At 37.6% G+C, this 21,670-nt stretch overlaps 2 protein-coding genes across 3 annotated transcripts in view; both read left to right on the top strand.

Moving 5' to 3' along the window:
• The window catches only part of LOC129365281 (latent-transforming growth factor beta-binding protein 1-like), a 103,469-nt gene extending 90,615 nt beyond the window's left edge, over positions 1-12,854 (top strand). Inside the window, 10 exon segments of the mRNA XM_055038405.1 lie at positions 1,739-1,867; positions 3,843-3,977; positions 5,535-5,732; positions 5,815-5,907; positions 6,031-6,159; positions 7,314-7,454; positions 7,588-7,761; positions 7,855-8,064; positions 8,482-8,634; positions 10,474-12,854. Of these exon segments, the coding sequence (XP_054894380.1) occupies positions 1,739-1,867; positions 3,843-3,977; positions 5,535-5,732; positions 5,815-5,907; positions 6,031-6,159; positions 7,314-7,454; positions 7,588-7,761; positions 7,855-8,064; positions 8,482-8,634; positions 10,474-10,649 (1,538 nt within the window). The 3' untranslated portion in view covers positions 10,650-12,854.
• An 823-nt stretch (positions 12,855-13,677) lies between these two features.
• pomt2 (protein-O-mannosyltransferase 2) lies at positions 13,678-21,449 on the top strand. 2 transcript variants are annotated; one of them, XM_055038823.1, is made up of 21 exons: positions 13,678-13,950; positions 14,048-14,397; positions 14,470-14,554; positions 15,225-15,329; positions 15,415-15,523; positions 15,741-16,009; positions 16,102-16,208; positions 16,292-16,374; positions 17,004-17,113; positions 17,187-17,250; positions 17,428-17,488; positions 17,564-17,642; positions 18,420-18,571; positions 18,657-18,748; positions 18,864-18,940; positions 19,028-19,099; positions 19,184-19,243; positions 19,317-19,422; positions 19,498-19,638; positions 20,014-20,125; positions 20,609-21,449. In XM_055038823.1, exons 2-21 carry the CDS (start codon positions 14,120-14,122, stop codon positions 20,712-20,714), a joined length of 2,268 nt encoding a protein of 755 aa, XP_054894798.1. In that variant the 5' UTR covers positions 13,678-13,950; positions 14,048-14,119; the 3' UTR covers positions 20,715-21,449. The 2 variants fall into 2 exon arrangements, with proteins under 2 accessions (XP_054894798.1, XP_054894797.1); XM_055038822.1 differs by having other exon boundaries at positions 13,678-14,397.
• Positions 21,450-21,670: the final 221 nt, after the last annotated feature.

The raw sequence follows: 21,670 nt of genomic DNA, 5'->3' as shown, positions 1-21,670 counted from the left end.
CAGCCCCAGGAATATTTCTCTGAATTTTCTTTCAGCTTCCTTTCCAGTTTGAGTTTCAAGCAAGAATGAAAACCGAGTGGGCCGGTGGTTTTCAGTACAGAATGCGTCTGTTCATCCTTCATCTTCTCATCTTGCAGCCAGTCAAGCCCACAAGTATATTCTAGCAATTTTGGTTCTTTAGCATTTCCTGACAAAAGTTCTACGAACAACAAAGACAATTTTGTCTGTGTGGATTTATTAGCTTGTGGGAGCCCCTGTCTCTGACCCCTGAGGTATGTTAGAAGCATTTCCAAGTCAGAACAGAAACTGACTCAGGATTACTGTTCCCAAGAGCTCTGAAAAGGCAGTTGTCTGTTCTGCAGGAGAAAACAGGACTCTGGCTGTGTTCACCTTTTTAAATCAAGCATGTTGTGATTTTCTAAACTGCCTTCTATCTTTTCTCAACTCACACAGCAGTTGCGGAGCAAAATAAAAGACCCTTAGCCCTGACAATTCACTTATGTTTTTGTCCGACTCTTGTAAAACGTTTCAAAACCTATTAATTCCTCTTTCATCGCATAAATAAGAACCATTAGTCTATCACAAAAATCCCAATAAACTGCACTGTTTATAACGTGAAAAATTCAAACCATGAATACTTTTCCATGGCTCTATTTATAATGAACATTCTGTCATTCATTCTGTAAATTGTTTCCTTTATATGGTTGAAATGTTTTGCTTTCATTGTATTTATAATCACATATACATGTTTGCTAGTAAACTTGCTCAAACTGCATTTCTTTTCTTAACGTTTTGATGTTATTGTATTTTTCTCAACTTGAGATGAGTTACTAAAACTGGAAACTGACAGATTTTGCATCAGCAGACTTGGCAACCAGTGGGACAATAGACAGAAACCAGTGGCATGCCTAGCTGACCAGAGGACAAAATCATGTGACAAAAGTGTGAACAATAAACTCTCTGATTGTTTTTTAAACAATTATAATCAACCTCATTCTTCTGCTGTTTCAATCTTTGGCCTCTCTTTTGCAGAAGATGCCAAGAAATACTAAATCATGTATGGAAGAAATTGCTAACAAATGTTGCCGTCAAACAACACTTGGTGGGGAATCAGCAGACCTGTGAGAAGGTCCAATGTTAAAAGCCTCAACAAGCCTCCTTTTTACTGACAAATAGCATTTATCAGTACTTGCTTTATGATTTACTACTGTACTTCTGTGTTTGATATCCACTAGGTTCTCTAAAAAGCACCTTAAAATCTCTAAAGGCTTTTTTCTAAAGGCTTAAAAAAGTTAATTGTAGTATATTTATTAAAAAGACTGGATTTGATATTTGCCAGGAATATGTAAAAAAAAATGTCTTCATGCCAGATCTGAAGTCTGTTTTTCCCAAACAGCATGTAAAGTATCAGCACACTTGGCTGCAGCTTCTTACTTCATTGCCGCAATGAAGAGGTTGTGGAAGATCCATGCTGCATTCACTGGCTGTAAACCGAATATTTGAAGTTGAATGATGAACAGCAAAGTTTGAAAACTTGTGTAAAAAATTACACCATCCATATACTGTTTCTGACATGTTATGATGGCAGTGATCTGTTGTTATATAATGGTCCGAGTGGTAGTCTGCATGTGGTACAGTTATTTAGGACAAGCAAGGCATGTGTTTACGGATTCAGTTTGAATGTCTGTTGTGCAGAGTGAAAGTGTAAATATTCACGTTCTGCTCACTCTCCTTGCAGATATCGATGAATGCAACAATGAGACTATCTGTGGGAGCCACGGCTTCTGTGAGAACACAGACGGTTCCTTCCGATGCCATTGTGACCAGGGCTACACCAACCCACCTGAAGATATTACCAGATGTGTTGGTATGTAACTGCTATCACCTGAATTATTGGTGATAATCCAGGTTAGAATTCGAAACTGAGATTTTATGTTTGTGCAATTGTGAGTTTGTGCATTGTTCTACATTTGAATCTAAATGCAATAGCAGATCTGCTGCTGAAACAGTATCTCTATTCTGCCTATTTAAACAAGGCTTTTTGCAGCCGGTAAAAGTCTGCACATATTTATGTCAGTTTATTAAAGCCAAAAAATGCATTCTCAAAGAATGAGTGAGTCATTTTGTTACACTGATTGTGATGTAAAAATGGCCATCTGCTGAAAGCTGGTGGTAATTTTGGCTCAAATTATACAGATGAAAAATTATTTTCTGCAATCATGGTTTTACAGAAACAGGTCAGGAATGTCACAAAATTTAGAACTCATCTTCTCAACTGAGCTTTACTCAATATTTTTGCAAATCAGAGTTGCTACACTAACATCCTGCAAACATTGCCTACTTTGTATACTGAAATATGCATAAAAAATTGTCCTTTAGACTCATTGTATAATATAAATTCACAATGAATTTATGGCAGACATTTTTAATTGAGCAGAGAAGAAAGAACAGGAGGAAGAATAGTAGCATACAAGGACAGAAGGAAAAGAGATTGGAGGAGGACTGCAGAAAACCATGTGAAATATTTTTCATCTAATCAAATAAATAATCTAAATTGAATTGAGTTATTTTTTTAAAGTATATAATAACATTTTTAGGATTGTGGAAAATGCTAACGATTCCTGACGTCCATAGCCAAGCAATGTGGCTTAAGCTGCTTAAAAACTTCCACAAACTCAGGAATATTGTGCGTGTTCTGTGAGCTGCTCACACTGTCTGCAGATGGTTACGATTTCATATTCAAGCGTACCCACTGAATAGATTTCTCGTGAAAGTTTGATGAGCTTGTTGGTTTCTCCTCAGACACCGCACACCTGTTAGTGCAGCACAGAGTGTTAATTTGACTGCTGCGCCTCCATTTGACTGCTGCGCCTCCATTTGACTGTTTACACATTTCTCTTTATTTCTTAAATAATTTACTGCATGTGGTTTTTGTGGCTGATGAACTGTAATGTGATAGGCACAAATAAGTGCAAATCATTAACTTCTGATGGACTTACTATGTGTATTTGAATCTGCATATACCTAGTGCAGCCTGTTATTGAAAACATACATGTGCAATGAAGTTGTGGAAAATGTGGGAGCTTTGTGTTCTCTAAAACTGTGGTTTTCAACCCTCATCTGAATCGAAAACATTAAATGCATTGCACAGTGTGCGATTAAGTGCTGTAAAAACCTGGCAATTACTTAGTTATTTCCCTGTGGAGGCAGAGAAACACCTAAAACATGCAGGTATTATGCAGGATTCTAGCTTCTCTGTGCTTGCTTTTACATTTCAAAATGATGCAATACATTGAGTAGCTTTATTATTTTAAAAAAATCTATATTTATGGGAGGGAGGGGTATTCTGGTTCTATTGAGGCAAAAGTTGAAAAAGGTGAAGAGGTCTGAAAATTTTTGTAAGAAACTAAAGAGCTGACTGATTCCAGGTCCAGTGTTGCAAAGGTTGATGGGACACATACTGTTCTTGAGAAAAAAGTACTTTGGTAGTTGTAATAAGGTTTAGCAGGATTTTTCAAAATTTCTCAACCTACTATTGTGTTTTCTAACACTTCTACTTAGCCAGACTTCATTGCAATTTCTCAATATGGCCTTGATGATTATCTAAATTCTTTCAAAGTTTCTCTGTAGACTTCTGCCATCTTTACTTGTTCCACCATCCTTGTATCTGACCAAGATTGCACCTTGTTCACTCCATACTTACTCTACGGCAAATTTATTGCTAAGTTGTCTGCTTCAATTAGACAGATCGCTGCTGTTATTTGCATCTGCTGTTGTTTGTACTGTGATTGTGTGCCAGTCATGCTTACAACATGCTTAACTCTCTTACTCTGCGTTTTCAGACCTGAACGAGTGTGAGATGAGCTCGGCGCTGTGCGGAGAGGCCCTGTGTGAGAACTTTGACGGAAGCTTCCTGTGCATCTGCCCCAACGACAATGAGGAATTTGATCCTGAAACCAACCAGTGCCGCTCCATGGGTATGAGTAGTCAGAGGACTTAATTCTCTATCCTATCGTCGGGAGACGGAGTTTTAACTGGTTTAATGAGCTGTCTCTTATTATCCAAACAAGGGTGACAAGGAGGACATAGCCTCCTCTGTAAATGTTTTTTTAGTTCTGTCTGTATCCATTTGTTTTAAAGGCTGCGACTGACTTTGGGTGGTTCACTTCCAAAAAATCTGCATTAGCCTAATCCCTGAGATAGATAATGATGTAAGTCCTACAAAGAGTTCAGAGAAAACCTAGTTCCTTTATTTAGAAGATAAACAAAGATCGAGTTTTCTTACTGGCAGCTTAAGATACTTTCTTCTTCTTTTACATAAATTGACCGTAAGTAACCTTAAGAAAGAGATAAGGGCTTTTGAACAATTCAAATACAGTGGGTGTCCACAAAATTGAACATATTTACATTATTGAGTGGCGCGCCATCATTCGGGATGTTTTTTCTTCTTCTTGGCCACTAAATCCCTGCTATGCCTTTGTATAGCCTTTTGCCACATTCCTCTGTTTGCTTTTGACGTGTGTGAATCAATCATGTGAGTCTGAATTGGTGTGTTGACTCACATGCCAGTGTTTCCATTTGGCTAAGCCAGCAGCTTAGGAGTGAAATGCCTGAGCCCATCACACTGGACAAATGAGCAGGCCAGGGTAACGCACAGCCTGCTGATGGATGCAGGGTGAAAGCAGAAGCAGCTTTTAGTTGTTGCAGCGTGATGATGTGCCGATAAAGTGTAGGATCTTATGGCGCTTGATCACAATTGCATGTTTTAAGATCTCCTAACTAGTTAATCAAACAATAATAAGCTTAGTAAATGCAAAAAGTAATAAGTGGCTTTTGTAACCTCGTGAATGACTCATTGATTCGCTCTTGGGGTAATTTTGGTAGGCCAGACATTTGTGGGGTTCACCACTACTCCATGTTTGTTCACCCGTGGATAATTTGCTTTTGATATGATTCATCGGAGTCCCAAAGCCTATAAAACTCGCATCGCATTTGCAGCACCTTGTCAGCAGCCAAAACTCAGAAGCATGGAGCTTAACGATCTTATGTATTTGAAAACATTGAGGCTTTTAATAAAACTCTCCAATCAATCCAGTAATCCTTGAATATTAGTAACTTTGTTTCTCACTTATTCTTAAATTTTTTTGGATCAGTGTGTTGATTTTTTTTTTTTTTTACGCTCTTTTAGCCTACCTTATGTTGTTGGACAAGATTTATGTTGGGGCTTCCTTGATTCTGCATGTAATCTTTGCAATAAACATGTTCAATCAGACCTTATTCACAATTTAAAAAGGAATCATTTATTATGAAAAGACCTAAATATTGATATCTGCTCATGGAGGTTATTATTTCCTAATGTTAAAATATGTTTGGTTTGGAACATGTAGTTTGTGACAAAACTGCAACAACAGAAGGAATTTGTAAGAGGATGAACAGTGTTGTATGGCACTATGCCTGTGTAACTAGTTATTTTTCTTACAGTAGTTCCAGTGATGTACTTCGTATCCTAATGAAATGCTTTTGTTTGTCTTCAGCTGATCCTGACACTAAGCCGGTGTCTACATCCACTCACATAACTGAGGAGAGGAAAGATTGCTATTATAACCTAAATGATGCCAACTTCTGCAACAACGTCTTGTCTCGTAACACCACCAAGCAGGAATGCTGCTGCACAGCCGGCGGCGGCTGGGGGAACAACTGTGAGATGCACCCCTGTCCTTCTGTAGGAAGAGGTACAGCATGTGGCCAACTCTCTGGAAAATTGATGTTTTCCTAATTTCAGCTCCTAGATTGTCATTTTTATGCATTTTACAGATGATTACAATCAGTTGTGTCCCCATGGCAACGGATTATTAACTTTACCTGGGTCTTCTTTACTTGGTCATGAAGAAGACCTGCGCTACAAAGGTGAGCATATTTGTTCATAACAGATCAAACTGGTTCAGAAAGGTGAAATATGATCATTGCATTTTGAGATTCTTTTTTTTTTTTTGCATTGAGCAGTAACGTGTGAATTTGTCTTTCCTTCAGATGCAAATGAATGTGAAATGTTTGGAAGCGAGATATGCAAGAACGGGCAATGTTCCAATTTCTTTTCTGGGTATACCTGCTACTGTCAGTCTGGATATTTCTATGACAAAATCAGGCTTGAGTGTGTGGGTAAGAATTTACATTATCTCACTTAGTTAGGCTGCACGTCTTATTTATGTAATTCCTTCTATTATATTATATTCTTGTCTACAGCTTTTATCAAGAATTCAGATTTTTTCCACAACTAGAATATCTCTCAAATATCCTAAAGAGAAGATAAGAATTAGTCTCAACTCATCTTTTAATGACACATATGCAGGTGCTTGCATAACATTTTAACACTATGATAATCTTGATTAAAGTATTCAGTGTTATTCAAAGCAAAAATATATGACAATTTAATTTCAGAAATTGTTCCTACTGTAGGTTAAAATGTGAATTGCTACACATGTCGTCTGTAGGAATGTTTGCCAAGGTTCTAGCTGCAGCTGCAGTTTCAAATCCACTTACACCCATCATCATTTCTACAGTTTAAGTAATAACAGATCAGACAAAGTGCTGATGTGACTAAACGTTTTCACCAGCAATAAAACCCACTTGTTGTTTTATCAGCTGGTGACGATCCACTGGCTGATAAAAAAATTTAAAAATGACACTTTTCTCTCATTTATAAAGCAAATTTTGCTTTTTTTAAAAATGTTTCCCTGTTACTAAAAACATGGGCAGTCATGGTGTGAAAGCGAAAAAAGAGCACCACCCACTGGTAGCATTAGTTGGCAACATAATTTGAAATTGCTGTAAAACATTAGCGAGTAACCTGTAAGCATATTAACAAGCCGAGTGCAGCAGGTAGCCTAATTTCTTAACATTGACTGTTATACTTGTTTTAAGCTTAAAATAATAGAACATTATTAAACAAATCCATTTTTTTTCTATGTTTAAAATCAAACAAGTAAAGGTCATACATCAGATTATTCTAACTGTAATAATAAAGGTGTCGTATTATTTCATTGTTCTAACACTGCATCCTTCCTTCTTGGCTTCTTTTTTGTGGTGTTTCCTCATTCTCTCTTTCTTTCCTTCCTGCTGTACAGTGTACTATCAACCATCTTTCTTTCTTTGTCCAAGTTTTTTGCAACTGGAAATATTTCAAGAATATCAAATTTCTTGTTTTGTAATGAGGGGAAAACAATAACGATGTCAAAGCTAATAAAATAATATTTTCATGCATTTTGAATCTTCCCTGATGGATTTGCTCCATTCTTGTTTTTGTATGTGACCAGATTATGATGAGTGTGGATTTGGAAACCCTTGTGAAAACGGAGCATGTGTGAATACAGCAGGATCGTTCAACTGTTTCTGTAGTCCTCCACTAGTCCTGGACAGCACACAGCGCCGCTGCGTCAGTCCCAACACAACAGAAGGTCTGACATCCTCTAATATGAAGTATTTCTTTTTACCCTGGTTTTTAAGGTGTGAAATGTTATGCCACTCTGATCTAACCTTTATTTAAACACTTTCTCTACTCATTTTTGTAAAATCTTCTTTCTCTCCAAGACATCATAGTTTCACATCAGGACGTGCACGTAGATATTTGCTGGCGCCGACTCGAGGGGGACAACATGTGTGCAGAACCGATTCAGGAGCGCAGATCGACATTCACTGAATGCTGCTGCTTGTACGGCCTCGCCTGGAGTGGCCACTGTGCACTCTGCCCCACAAAATACTCTGGTGAGAAGCAGAATACACATTGGACTCTGGTTCTCTTGTAAAATTTTGATTACTGTAACAAACCCTAATGTTTTACTTTGATCCGTCGTGCAGTTGATTATGCTTCCATGTGCAACCTGCCTTGGACAGAAGGCGCAGACAGCCTTCGAGAGCGGATAGGATACGAGTATGGAGTTGAAGAGCCAGAGATTCCCCCATACTGGGATAACTATGGCGGTGGCATTCCTGAAAGTGTTCCCATATTTACTGACGGCGACTACAACAACCCGCAACCACCTTTTCGTGTCCCAGTCTTACGTCCAGGTGGGAGCCAACCCCAACCACTGGATCGCTATACAGCTAACACATATGTCACGTCCTTCAGATCAACCCTGCTCCTCAAGACACAGTGCCCTGTTTGTGCTACATGTTACCCTGCTTCAACACAGATGATTCAAGTGAATAAAATTCAGCAAAAGTCTGTTAATCAGCTGTCAATTGAAATTAAGTGTGCCAAAGCAGGGAAGCATCTAAAACTTGCCAGGAAGTACTGATCTAGAGTAGAAATTAAAAACATTTATTCAAGTTTCTACTTGTACTCTAAACATTACAGTAACTCTTGCTCACGAATAATTTGCATGCAATGATTAGAAAGTAAATTACTTTTAGGTAGTTGTTTCTGATGTGATCTATTACATGTAGCCTGTCTGTCTGACTGTCTGTCTGTATCTGTTTGATCAGAGCGGCGCTACGACAGCTTTGAGGGTCTCCGAGCGGAAGAGTGTGGAATTCTGAACGGATGTGAAAACGGACGCTGCGTTCGTGTTCGAGAGGGCTACACCTGCGACTGCTTCGATGGTTACGAACTTAACCTGGATAAGATGGCCTGCATAGGTGGGTTCTTTCCCTCTGTATCTCATACATTCAGAATGTGAAGGACTGTGTCATAAGAATCTCTTCATCAATGCAGTAAGAAATCTCTTTAATTGATTTACTGTAAAGATTTCCTGTTGAAGCTGAAAGCAAAATCTGATACTCTGCCTTCGAAGAGCATGACTCTGAGCATAAGCTGTTCATAGTCATATCTTTGGATGATTTCAGCATCCTTTACACTACATCATCTAGCTCAAGGAGAAGCTTTGAGTTTAACAACCTTGCACGAGATTAGGTTTAGATTAGGTTTCTTAAAACATTGCTCACTATCCTTTTGGTCTTAAATTTGTCTGTTGCTTTCTGCCAAGAATGAGGAGGCCTTGAATTTAGCCACACATATATCACATGAAATATTATATCACTTTAGAGGTATTTTGTTTGTCTTAGAAGAAAGTGAGTCTTTAGCAGATCTGAGGTGCTCTGATTGGGCCCTTCTGTTTCTGGCCTTGGAGGCTTATCGCCTGGCCTTATCGCCTCCAAGGCCAGTTGTCTTCCCATGCAGAGTGATTGAACTTTGAGGAAACACGTGGGAGCTGTGCAACCTGTGCCATGCGTCCTGTTATAAATACAGCCTCTCAAATTTCCCCAGCAGGACATGACGTAAACAAAACGAGGGTCATCTGAGACCGAATGCTCGGAAAAAGATACTCAGACCTCCCGAGATGAAAAAAGGAAACAGCTGAAGGCCAAAAGGAAACACTGTCGGATGCATTTTTAATGTAATTTCTAAGCATCCAGCGTTCAACAGTTAAAGCTCAACTGTCACACTTGAGTGTTTTTTTCTGTGTTTCAGATCAAGTATTGGGCAACACGTAAGAGAAGTATTTTTTCTTAGATAAACATTATTTTAATTGAACTTGGTAAGCCAGAAAGACATTGTCACTTTAATTTTATGCTTTTTTTTCTTAATTTCTTTATTTTGTGATAATAATGTTCCCTATATTTATGCAAAAACTTTGTGTTACCTATTGTTCATGCTATAGTAAAGGGGAAACTATACTAGTAAGTGTATGTCCTGGTAAACAGAGTACCTTGCAAAAATATTTTACCCCTTGAGTGTTTTTTTTTCCTTTTGTATTTTATAATTTTATCATCTTCAATTCCATTTTGTTTAGTGTGAGACCAGGACAATGCAGTGCATAATTGTGATAGCCTACACCATTTTCAAAAATTTGGGAAAAGTAAAAATTTTAATTTTATGATGTGCATTTGTATTCCGGTCTCTAGGTCAACAAATTCGAGCCACATTTTTTCTGCCAAAGCAGCTGCATTTAAAGACATGTCTCTTCCAGTTTTGTAAATCTAGAAACTGAAATTTTCTGCGAAAAATAAGCTCAGATTGGTTTATCTTCATCCATTCTGCAACTCTGCAGCTCTTCTTGGTCCCTATTGGGGAAAAAAAAGCATCTTCAGAGCATGATGCTGCCTTTACCAAGTTTCAACTGTTTCTGCCTTAGGAGAGCTGGTCTTAGCAGAATATGCAAGGGTAGGATCGACAGAAGTACAGTTAATAACCCACTTTTTTGTTATGTTTGGTGTGTTTGCAAGCTGCTATTTAGGTCAACAAAACTCAGTGGTCACCATCTGCTTGAGTCCTTTGCTTTCGAGAAATTCAGACTAACAGAAAATGCTGGAATTACAGGAAAAGGGAAGGAAGGGAGGAATTAAAGAAAGCAGGCCAAGGAGTAGGAAATATAAATTATGTTAGCTTTAACACTCATGAGACCACTCAGCAACACATGTGCTGCTGGCAGCTGTTGAATCACCCTGCTTATTGTTACATTTCCCTCTTCCCTGCAGACATAAACGAATGTGAGGACATCAGTGACAAGGTCCCCTTGTGTCAGAACGGCCAGTGCATCAACATGGAAGGGTCCTACAAGTGCATCTGCCTGCCCGGCTTCGTAGCTTCCGCCAAGCCACACAAATGCATCTCAGCAATCCCAGAGTCCACACTCAGGGGGGCAGGAAACTGAAAGAGAAACAAACTTTCCTGCTTCTTAAAACCATCATCACCAGAGAGCCCAGCACTAAACCTCCAACAGTAACACTGTTCGTCCAAGCTTTTCTCCCCACATGTTGCTGACTCACACAAACGTACACAAGCTTTCTCTAATCCCTTCCCCTATTACACATTCAAGAGGACCAAGAACTGGGATTTATAGTTGCCTTAAAGGGATTGTTTTTGAGACTGATTCTTTCATATATTCAGTGACCCAGGCATATTGATTTGCTCATATAATTTCCACTGTGTTTTTTCTGTCAATTCACTTTTTTCGAAGTTTGTTATTTATTTCATTGACATGACGGGCCTCTGAAAGTTTAGAAAGCATCCAGTTTCAGAGGTTAGACTTGATTCCTCTCATTTCTCACAGAGACTCTGTGAAGAGATAAATAATGTATTTTTTGAAGAGAAGGAATTTCTGAAGAAATCTGCCATATATCGTCTTATATCTATCTGGGTCAACAAACAGAATTTTTCCCACTGCTGCCTTTCTTCTTCAGGATTTCTAAACTGAGCACCCAAACTTTCACGTTAAAAACTCTAGCACCACACAAGCTTTGACAGACTGTACATGTGTATGAGGTTCTGTGAGATGTTCAGAAAATGGTGCTCCGACTGTTTAGGGCCATTTTCAAAAAAAAGAAAAGTAATACTAACCCCCATTTCTTTCTTTTATAATAGTATTGCTCTTTTTCACACTTTTATTTAAAAAAAATAAAAGAAAAACAAGCCTTGTTTGCATTTTCTGCAAGAAATTCTGAAATAACAAAGAGGAATTGATTTTATTTGCCATTGAATTTGTTGACCATTATCACAGAGAAAAAGGAAAAAATTCTTCAGACCATGCCCAAGAGTCCTCCAAACGTATTGCATAAAAAGAATGCATTTGTATTTTATTCTGCAAACTTTATTTTTGAAATAATTTATAAAGTAAAAATACCCTCTCAAAATAGGATGAAAACAATTAAAAACTGTTACAAAAATACCAGTGCCACACTTAGTGGTAACTCTTGTATTTTCTTAAAATATTAACAGTTTTACCATTTGTACTCTAAAAACTTGCTAAGAGTGTTTAGAAACTTTTGTTTTGAACAATGACTTTCAGTCAGATAAAGTCTTTGTTACACCATGCTTGAAAAAAAAATTGGTGTAAATTATGTCATTTTGCATGTGAGATTTTCCCAAATCAACACAAAAATAGTTCACCTGACAAAAACAATCATCAACCTCTTTTCATTTCTATTTAGTGAAATTTCTGAGTAGACAGCCGACGATTGGTGAATCTAGGTTGGGTCTGGATCCAGACATTCAGAAGTGAGTAGTTTTAGGTATAATCATCATGGTTCTCCTGTCAAGCTGCACTCCATTGAACACAAAATTTTCCCTGAACAAATTTTATGTTCCTTATCTGTCATTGAGAAGTGTGCACTCTCTTAACATATTCTCTTAATGCTATCTAGCAAAATCAATACCATATTTGACATTGCACATCAAATGAAAGTAAAAAAAGCCACCATTTCTAGCTTTTGTAGATTTATATCTGTTTGTAAAAATGTCTTTAAAGCATTTCTTTTTCTGTATGAGAAGAGTGACACTGTACCATAGGAACTCTGTGTATACCCTGCCCTGTGGAGCAGACTATGAGTTATATAAATATATATATTTTTTGCAAGTGGCACCACTGTTAAGAAATAACAATTTTGTAATGCAAGCACCTGCTTATGTCAATCACAACATTGCAGTATTTTTCATAACAGTAAACATGATTTATCCCCTTTTCTTTTGAATGACTGTGTTATTTATGGTTCAACATCATCAGACATAAATAGCTTGTCTGTAATCATTAGCAGGTATTCTCTGTCGCACATTTAGACCTGATAACATCTGGACATGATGATTAAAGCTAATAATTTATGCCACCGGCCATCTTTCTAGATTTTTAATCTGCAGTTTTATATGAAGCCAACTGTTCTTTGCTCTGTTGTTCAAATATTTGCCTGATTTGGACTGGAGACTATAAATGCGGGTAACGCTGAGCTATTTAAAGTCTTTCAAACAATATTAACTACAGACAGATTAAATGTTGTAAAGCTGTGGTCAGTATCTTGACTGTTAATTTTGTTTACCTCCTGACTGTAATCTGTATCAGTCATCAAAATAAATAACAAAAAACGAACTGTGATGATTTATTCTGTATGTAATCAACGCACTTCAATGAAGAATTGCAGTATGTCATTAATATTCAGACAATTGCTTATAAAGCAGTGAGAGTATAGTTCATCATGTTCTGCACTAAGCTACGAGTTTAAATGATCAGAAAAGAACAAGATCTGAGTTTGGTTAAAAAAAAACAACAAAAAAAAAACATTTTTTTTTTCAAAAGTTAAACAATTTAGTGTTGAAATTATGTCCACTAAATAATGTCACTAAAGACACAAATTGGGAATAGTCAAAGCTTTCTGTGTTTTGTTGCACTGCAACCACAAACTTTCACATATTTTATCAATTGTTATAGAGTGGAAGGGCAATAAAACATGGTTTTCAAAGACAGACAGACAGACAGACAGACAGACAGACAGATAGATAGATAGATAGATAGATAGATAGATAGATAGATAGATAGATAGATAGATAGATAGATAGATAGATAGATAGATAGATAGATAGATAGATAGATAGATAGATAGATAGATAGATAGATAGATAGATAGATAGATAGATAGATTATGTGATGCTGCCCTCTAGAGGTTGAATTTTAATAAAGCGTCTATTGCGCTTTCCCTGCTGTTTTTTATTATCATTTTGGGATGCGGAGGGTTTGTGTTGTTTTTTTTTCAGTCATCTGAATTCGTCTCCGGTCACATTTAGACTTGTAGATTCGTATAATAAAAAATGTTGGCCTTATTGAGAGCTGGACAGAACCTGATCAGGAGCTCCAGAGTTATTCCAACTCGCCCCGCCCCCTTACAAAATTGTCCTTCCGGCTTTCCGTACTGGGAAAAGAGGAAAGGGATTTTGGGAATTAGTGTTTTCTCCTGTGAAAAAGCGTCAACAAGTAATTTGTTCGCCTCGTTTTTGTTTCAATACATTTCCCAGAAGGCAGTGTATCCCATATGTGTGTATTCCTAATGCTCCACTGTAGCATTTAGCTGCCTATAACGGTAAATTACGGCTATTTCCACCAGCTAACTTGCTAGTTATCGCTAGTTGATCGAGAAGCACATTTTGCTGGACATATCTGATGATCATGTCTGCTAATTTAAGTGAGAGAGGTAACATTAAATGCACTGATAGTGTTTACAATAATGAGAGCTGATATTTTCTTCTAAATTTATTTTATAGCTGTCATATGTTGTTTGCCTCTTTTAGCAGGACATAATGAGAGCCGCATGAGTCTGTAGCTACATATTTGGTGGTAATTTTAAAAGGTGTTATTTGCTAATGGAAGAAGAAGAATGTATTTCTCAGTGGCACCAAACGAGGGACAGTTCAACATTACGAAACCGGAAAGTCTTCCTCTCTCCAGAGCAGACCCATCAATCTCCGATCACTCCAGAGTCAAAGATCAAACAAGATGACACCCCCTGCTCAAATGGATCATCTGGTGAATTTTCAGCCAGAGCAAGTGTTGAATCCCCAAACCAATTGCTTCTCATTGTAGTAACAGGACTATCTTTCGCTACACGGCTCTATAAGATAACAGAACCCCCTCACGTGTGGTGAGTAAGGCTCCCAATCTCTGTTAGTAAACCTCTTCAGCTTGTTAGAGTGAGGTGTTCTTTGTGTTTTAGTTGGGATGAAACTCACTTTGGAAAAATGGGAAGCTACTACATCAACAGAACTTTCTTTTTTGATGTGCATCCTCCTCTTGGAAAGGTGAGCTGGTTGAGCATTAGTTTTGTAAAGGTGTCAGAGATCCCACTTCACCCCAACTTCTCCATTCTTGGCCCTTAGTCCGATATTTGTAAGAGGTTTGGTCTCGTAGTGGCTTCTAAGGAGCAGCAGGAGAGTAAAAGTTCAGAGCATTCCTGCATTTAAAAATGGAGAGGTGAATTCATTCAGTCAGGATTTAAACGGATAGATCAACATAAGGTAACGCATAATTGAGGAGTGGAAGGAAAATTATTTGGGTCAATATTTTGAAGAATCACCTTTCGCTGTACTTAAAGATTTGAATGTCTCCAACAGTTTTGCACATCTAGAAAGTGAACTTTATATCAATTCTTGTTTTCAAAATAGCTCATGATATTTTATTTAATGTCATTTTCGGCTCTTCTTTGTTAGCAAAGGAAAATAGAGCATTGTATTTCTTTCTTCAAAATGTGTTAGTGTAACAAACAGACAAAAAAGCTATTTTATGTTACCAATGTGGATCGTGGTGATGTACTAGTTTCTTGTAAGAATCTCCTAATTCTCAGTAGAAAATCTTAACAATAACTATAGGAAATACAATTCAATGCGAATGTGAAGGAAAATGGTTTCCCTCAGAATTGGGATTGGGTCTTCTTGTGAGCCTACTGTGTTAATGTGTTGATCTCTCTTGCAGATGCTGATTGCTCTTGCTGGTTATATGACTGGCTATGATGGCACCTTTCCTTTTGTAAAGCCGGGAGACAAATATGAACACCACAACTACTGGGGGATGAGAGGGGTATGTTGCCTTTCACATAAACACATATTTAATAAGAAACCATAATAAAGGTTTGTCTAGTAACCTCAGGCCTGTTTTTGTACAGTTTTGCGCCATATTGGGGTCCTTCCTGCCAATCTTTGCTTACCTCATAGTGCAGGAGCTGTCTCGTTCTCACACTGCTGCTCTCATCACAGCCGCCCTGCTCATATTTGGTCAGTGATCATGGTTTGCACCAAACATTGAATAAAATTAACAACACTTTTAAGTTTCCACTTATTTCTTCCTAACTAAAATAAAATAACTGAAATGTGATGACGGAAAAGACATATGACGTAATTTCAATTATGATCCAAATCTATAACCTAATGAATGAATGTTTGTTTATAATAAACTGAAGACATTCTTCGTCTAATCCCCTTGCTGCCACAGACACTGGCTGCATCACCATCTCTCAGTACATCCTGTTAGACCCCATCCTCATGTTCTTCATCATGGCAGCCATGCTCAGTATGGTCAAGTTCAACCAGCAGAGCTCCAGGCCTTTTACTGCCCTCTGGTGGCTGTGGCTCGTTCTGTGCGGTGCTGCTCTTGCTGGTGCTCTTGGGGTGAAGTTTGTGGGTCTGTTTGTTATCCTCCTGGTGGGTCTGAACACAGCCGGAGAACTCTGGAGGATTTTAGGCGACCTGAGTCTCTCACTGGTAAACTGCAGCATGTCTTTCAGGGAAAAAATATTTGGGTTGTTGAAATTAATTGGCGACTTTACCTCCTCGTAATCTTGTTCGACTTTCAGATGGATTTTGCAAAGCACTTCCTGGCCCGGGTTGTCGGCCTCATCTTGCTTCCACTATCCCTATATGTGGCAGTATTTGCAGTTCACTTTGCTCTATTGAATAAAAGGTAAGGGAGAGAGTTAAACACAGTATGATCACCGTATAATGACATCTTCCCACTTGAGTCACAACTTTTTTTTCTTTCTGTAGTGGGCCAGGCGATGGTTTCTTTAGTTCGACTTTCCAGTCGCGTCTCATTGGGAACAACCTGTACAACGTGTCCATGCCAGAGTGTGAGTCCTGAGCATAATTGGGAATGAAAGCAAGTGTGATTGTACAAAAAAACAGACAAAAATGTTGACATTCCTCTAATTTGTCTGCAAATTGATAATGAGCCATTATTTTTCTTATCTTTTCTTTTCTTTGCTTAATAATTACATACTTGATTTTACTATTTTACCCAGCAGAATTTTCTTTTAACATTGTTGTCAATGATTACAGAACACACCCTCGGTTTAGATGTCCCCATGGTTACATTATTTGTGCTCTTTTCTTTACGTACTATTTTCTTATAAAGACAAGCTACATTAGTTAGTTTTTTTAAGCAATTATTTTTATTACATAGTTGTTCTATCTGTTTTCTTTGACAGAGGCATAGCAATATTTTTTTCAAAACTTTTGGTGAAGTTCATTAGAAAGCCTAAATTTTTATTTTTATTTTTTCAGTGGAGACACAATCTTGTATTCTATCTTTAAGTACATTTATCTAGAGGAGAAAATAAATATCAGCAGAGAGAGCTACAATTTTTGGCTCCCCAAATCATAAAAACCTCTTATAGAAAAAGTCTTACTTTCTGCTCAGTAGATGTTTGTATTTATGTGTTTTTCATAATTTCCTGAGCATGTTGTTTCTCCAACGCAGACCTGGCATACGGCTCCACTATTACTGTGAAAAATCTCCGTATTGCTGGAGGTTATCTGCACTCCCACTGGCACTTATACCCCGAGGGAGTTGGGGCGAAGCAGCAGCAGGTAGACTACAAGTTGAATATTTCACTTATGTCTGATAAGTTTACTTTGATTTAAGATTTGTTTTCATCAATAGGTGACAGCTTACCTCCACAAAGACTACAACAACATGTGGCTGGTTCACAAACCAAATAATAATAGTAAGAGAATCGTACTTATTGACTTTTTTGTTGTGGACTTTAATGCTCAGTTAGATTCTTTTTTGAGATTTTTATCTGGCTTTTCATGATGGTGTCAGTTAAATGAGCCAGAAGTAGCTTGTTCATTATGTTTTATGGTTATTTGGAAGTTTCTGTGTGTTGTTTATCTTTAATTAGCTCAGTCAGAGATTCCTGATTTGGTTCGTCATGGTGACATAATTCGGCTGGAGCACAAAGAGTAAGTACCAATCCTGACATTTGCTAACAGAAGTCCAAACTCTGTGCGTAGCTTTGACTGCACCGTTTGTTTCAGAACGACTCGTAACCTTCACAGCCACCTCCATCAAGCTCCTCTGACCAAGAAGCACTTCCAAGTTACAGGTTATGGAATTGTGAGTGTTTCTTTAACATATCCCTAATAAAAGTGTTTATGCACACGGTTTGCCATATTAAGTTTACCAACTTCATTGTAGTTTATTTTGTGACAGGGTAATTAAATTTTTTGAATGCTTGTAAAGTGACACACGGTCTTCCAAAGATTTACAGATAAAGCTCTGAAAAGCAGAGACTGTTTGTATTCACCCCTTCCGTCCCCCCTTTCCTCTGATATTGCTTTATAATGTTGAGTGTGATCAATTGCCTCCATATTTTAGCTATCCAGTAAAAGGATACATTTTACTGTACATTTTCTCAGCTTTTCTATGAAAGCCATAAAGGTTTGTTAGAGAACATCATTGGACAAAAGTAGCATTACGAAGACGAAGTAACAGCAGAAATGTCAGCATGAAGTTGTGGAGAGGTTTAAAGCTGTACTTGGAGAGCAATGTCTCATCTATCACTGAATAAAATGTGAGGCGTATTGAACATCTGCAAACTTGCCAAGACATGGCCATCCACTTAACCCCATAAGACAACAAACACCCTTTTCTGATTTACATTTATAAAAAAAAGGCCTTAAAAACATGCCTTCTTTTTGTCCCAGACTGAAATTAAGACATGCTATGTGTATATGCCATGATCTAACAGAATGTTGAAAAAGGTTCCAGGAATATAAACTTTTCTACAGAGCATTGCAGAACTATTACTTTATTGTATCCAGCTAATAAAAGCAACACATTTGGAGTTTTGAGTTTTGCATGTCTACTTAAGCACATTTGTCCCTCTCTTAGAACGGAACAGGTGACACTAACGACCTGTGGCAGGTGGAGGTTTGTGGAGGTCAGAGGGGCGACCTGGTGAAGGTGCTGCGCAGCAAAGTTCGCTTTCTGCACAAAGCCACGGGCTGCGTGCTGTATTCATCTGGCAAGACTCTTCCGAAGTGGTGAATCTTCTCATATTTTCAGCTCTGATGTGGCCTTGTTTTTCACAAATGATCGACATGCCCATCAAGTTTTGTTTTTCTGCAGGGGCTGGGAGCAGGTGGAGGTGACCTGCAGTCCATACCTGAAGGAAACTCCAAGCTCTCAGTGGAACATCGAGGATCACATCAATCCCAGATGTATGAGGCACATTTTTCCAAATATACCTAAGGTTTTCTTTTTTTTTTTTTTTTTTTGATAAGGCACACTTTTGAATAATCTTTTAACTTAACATTATTTGGTTTATTTTGGCAGTACCCAACATTAGTCTTTCGCTGCTGAAGCCTAATTTTCTGGAAATCTTGCTAGAGTCTCATATAGTCATGATAAGGGTGAGTAACTGTGAGAAGATAATGAACATGATCCAAATGTGCTACTTTCAGTAAAACAAAAACAAACAAAAAAACATCTCACTTTAGGGTAATAGTGGCTTGAAACCTAAAGACAATGAAATGAACTCCAAACCTTGGCACTGGCCCATCAACTACCAGGTGTGTTCACTTATTTTTGCTTTATTTTCATAAAATTCAGTTAGCATTACTCTTATGTCAGATGTTTTTTGTTTTTTTTTAAAGGGATTGAGGTTTTCAGGTGTAAATGAGAGTGAATATCGTGTTTACTTACTTGGAAACCCCGTAAGTCCTTTAAACTTTATTTTCCTGCTTTTCTGATCTTCTAGCTAACATTCCATTCTCTCGCCTTTTTCAGGTGGTCTGGTGGATAAATTTGGCCAGCTTGGGGTTGTATGTCATCATGGTAGCAGTGTCATCTATAGCGATTCAAAGAGGAATATCGCTGCAGCAGAAAAGATTAGGTCAATTTCAACTCTGAGGATGACCTGACATTTTAAACATTGACATTTTAAATAAAAAAGTTGTGCATGTTTCAGAGCATTCCAATGTTCTCACGGGAGGAGGTGGACTTCTGCTGCTCGGCTGGCTGCTGCACTATGCCCCCTTTTACATCATGGGCCGAGTCCTCTACTATCATCACTACTTTCCTGCAATGCTCTTCAGTAGCATGCTGACAGGTGCTAAATTCTCATGTATTTTACCTAATTACCATGGTCAGACTGTAACTGATTGATCAACACCAGCACCGCTCTCGACCCCACGAGGGACAAGGGTGTTAGAGGATGGATCTTCTTTCTTTCTTTCTTTCTTTCTTTCTTTCTTTCTTTCTTTCTTTCTTTCTTTCTTTCTTTCTTTCTTTCTTTCTTTATTCTTTCTTTCTTTCTTTCTTTCTTTCTCTCTTTCTTTCTTTCTTTCTTTCTTTCTTTCTTTCTTTCTTTCTTTCTTTCTTTCTTTCTTTCTTTCTTTCTTTCTTTCTTTCTTTCTTTCTTTCTTTCTTCCTTTCTTAGTTTCTTTTGTTGTTTGGTGTTTTGAACTATCTTTTATTTTCACAGGAGTTACCTTAGACACTCTGCTGAGAAATGCCGATCTGTTACTATGCCAACCGTATTCTGATTGGCTGCAGAGAGGAGGGCAGATGATACTTTTATTTACTGTTCTGTACAGGTGAGCTAAGTGAAGCGCTATCTTGTTTGTGTGTGATGTCCACTTTTAAGAGGATGTTTGTAGTTGTCCATCTTTGATTTACAGTACCTTGCAAAACTATTCATACCATTGACTTTTCATACTTTTTTTTACCATCAGAAGGACTAGAGTGCTACTACTTGAGAAGTTCAAAGTGTATTCATACTTTTGCAATGCACAATAATTTATTCCATTTGATGCTCCTTCTGTTCCTAAACTTTTTAAGTTTAATGGTAAGATTGATATAAACTGACTTTTTAATTGGTTAGAAGTAATGATTAATAATTGAAGCTTTCCTCCCCACTTTGTTATGTGATCAGATCAAATTTAAGTTTTAAAATATAGCAGTTCTATTAAGTGTTGCATGGGCTTCTTTTATTATGATTTATTTTGGCTGTCTCTGCATTTAATATAAGTAAGGAGTCTCTGAGCTTTTTTAAATCCTTCTGATTGTGTTTTTCTCAGTTTCTACATGTTTCATCCACTGTCCTACGGCATGACGGGTCCTCTTGCACACGAGCCAGGCAGCGCCATGGCTGGCCTTAAATGGATGGACTCCTGGGAGTTTTAGTCACTTTTACAAGATCTTGACTCTAATGTTGTATAGTGCAGGTCAGAAGTTTACATGCACTTATTATTGGCATGCACACCATATTAATAAGGGACTACAGTGAGAATTGGATGCTCAATTTTCAATTTAATTTGGATTTTGTCCTATAAATGTGTAGATTTTACTGTAGAAAAGAGTCAAGTTTAGATGAAAGCTTTTGTGTCCAATTCTTGACTGTTATATTTATACAAAAAATATTGAAGCTGTTTGTTTTATTGTTCGCTTGAAGAAACAATTCAAATCCATCAATAAAACACCCTTAATATTATGGCAGTCATCCCCATCAAGAGTGTATGTAAACATTTGATCTGACCTGTTTGCTGCTTTGTAACAAAAATATTTTCTTACTGTACTGACTGAAAACATATGTGTCCTAGTATTTGCGTCATAGCATTTCTTGTATTGCAGGCTGTGTGTAGATGAAAAACTGTGAGTTGTGTGTGAGAGTAAAAACTAGATGCTATTCATTGACAAGAAGCCCTTTCTCACACTATGCGTTTCGTCTTTGAGCAAAGGAGCCCCCTATTAACTGATTATGGAAAAGCTGAGTAGCTTAATTCTGAATTGTCTTATTTTTCAGGCATTTTTTCCAGTTGTCCTGATTTTAGAGTTGGCAGTTTGGTAATGAGTGCTTTTGTGAACAACTTCTGAAAGTTTTTACATTTTAGTGTGACAAATAAACTGGTATTCTTTTAATCTCTGGTATCTTTATGCTTTCAATTCATCAAGGCAAACAAAAATACTAAAGCAAAATCTACCATGAATTGCTGACAAAAGCAAAAGTGGGATTAGATAATTAAAAATAAAGTCATACATATCTCATTAGACTTAGACTTGACTTTAGACTTGACTTTATTGATCCCTTGGGAAGACTCCCTCAGGAAATTATTAGGAGATGTAAAGGGGTTTACAAAGAA

The sequence above is a fragment of the Poeciliopsis prolifica genome, unplaced genomic scaffold, assembly GCF_027474105.1.
Source record: "Poeciliopsis prolifica strain line A6 unplaced genomic scaffold, Auburn_PproV2 SCAFFOLD013, whole genome shotgun sequence".
In the NCBI taxonomy this organism is placed as follows: Eukaryota; Metazoa; Chordata; class Actinopteri; order Cyprinodontiformes; family Poeciliidae; genus Poeciliopsis; species Poeciliopsis prolifica.
Note: the sequence above shows the minus strand (reverse complement) of the source record. Positions and strands in the feature narration are given on the sequence as shown.

Coding starts and splice junctions, on each gene's coding strand:
- pomt2 (XM_055038823.1), top strand. CDS start 14,120: ATGGAAGAAGAAGAATGTATTTCTCAGTGGCACCAAACGAGGGACAGT. Junction 15,524..15,740: donor AGCCGCCCTGCTCATATTTG/GTCAGTGATCAT, acceptor TTGCTGCCACAG/ACACTGGCTGCATCACCATC. Junction 17,251..17,427: donor TCACAAACCAAATAATAATA/GTAAGAGAATCG, acceptor ATCTTTAATTAG/CTCAGTCAGAGATTCCTGAT.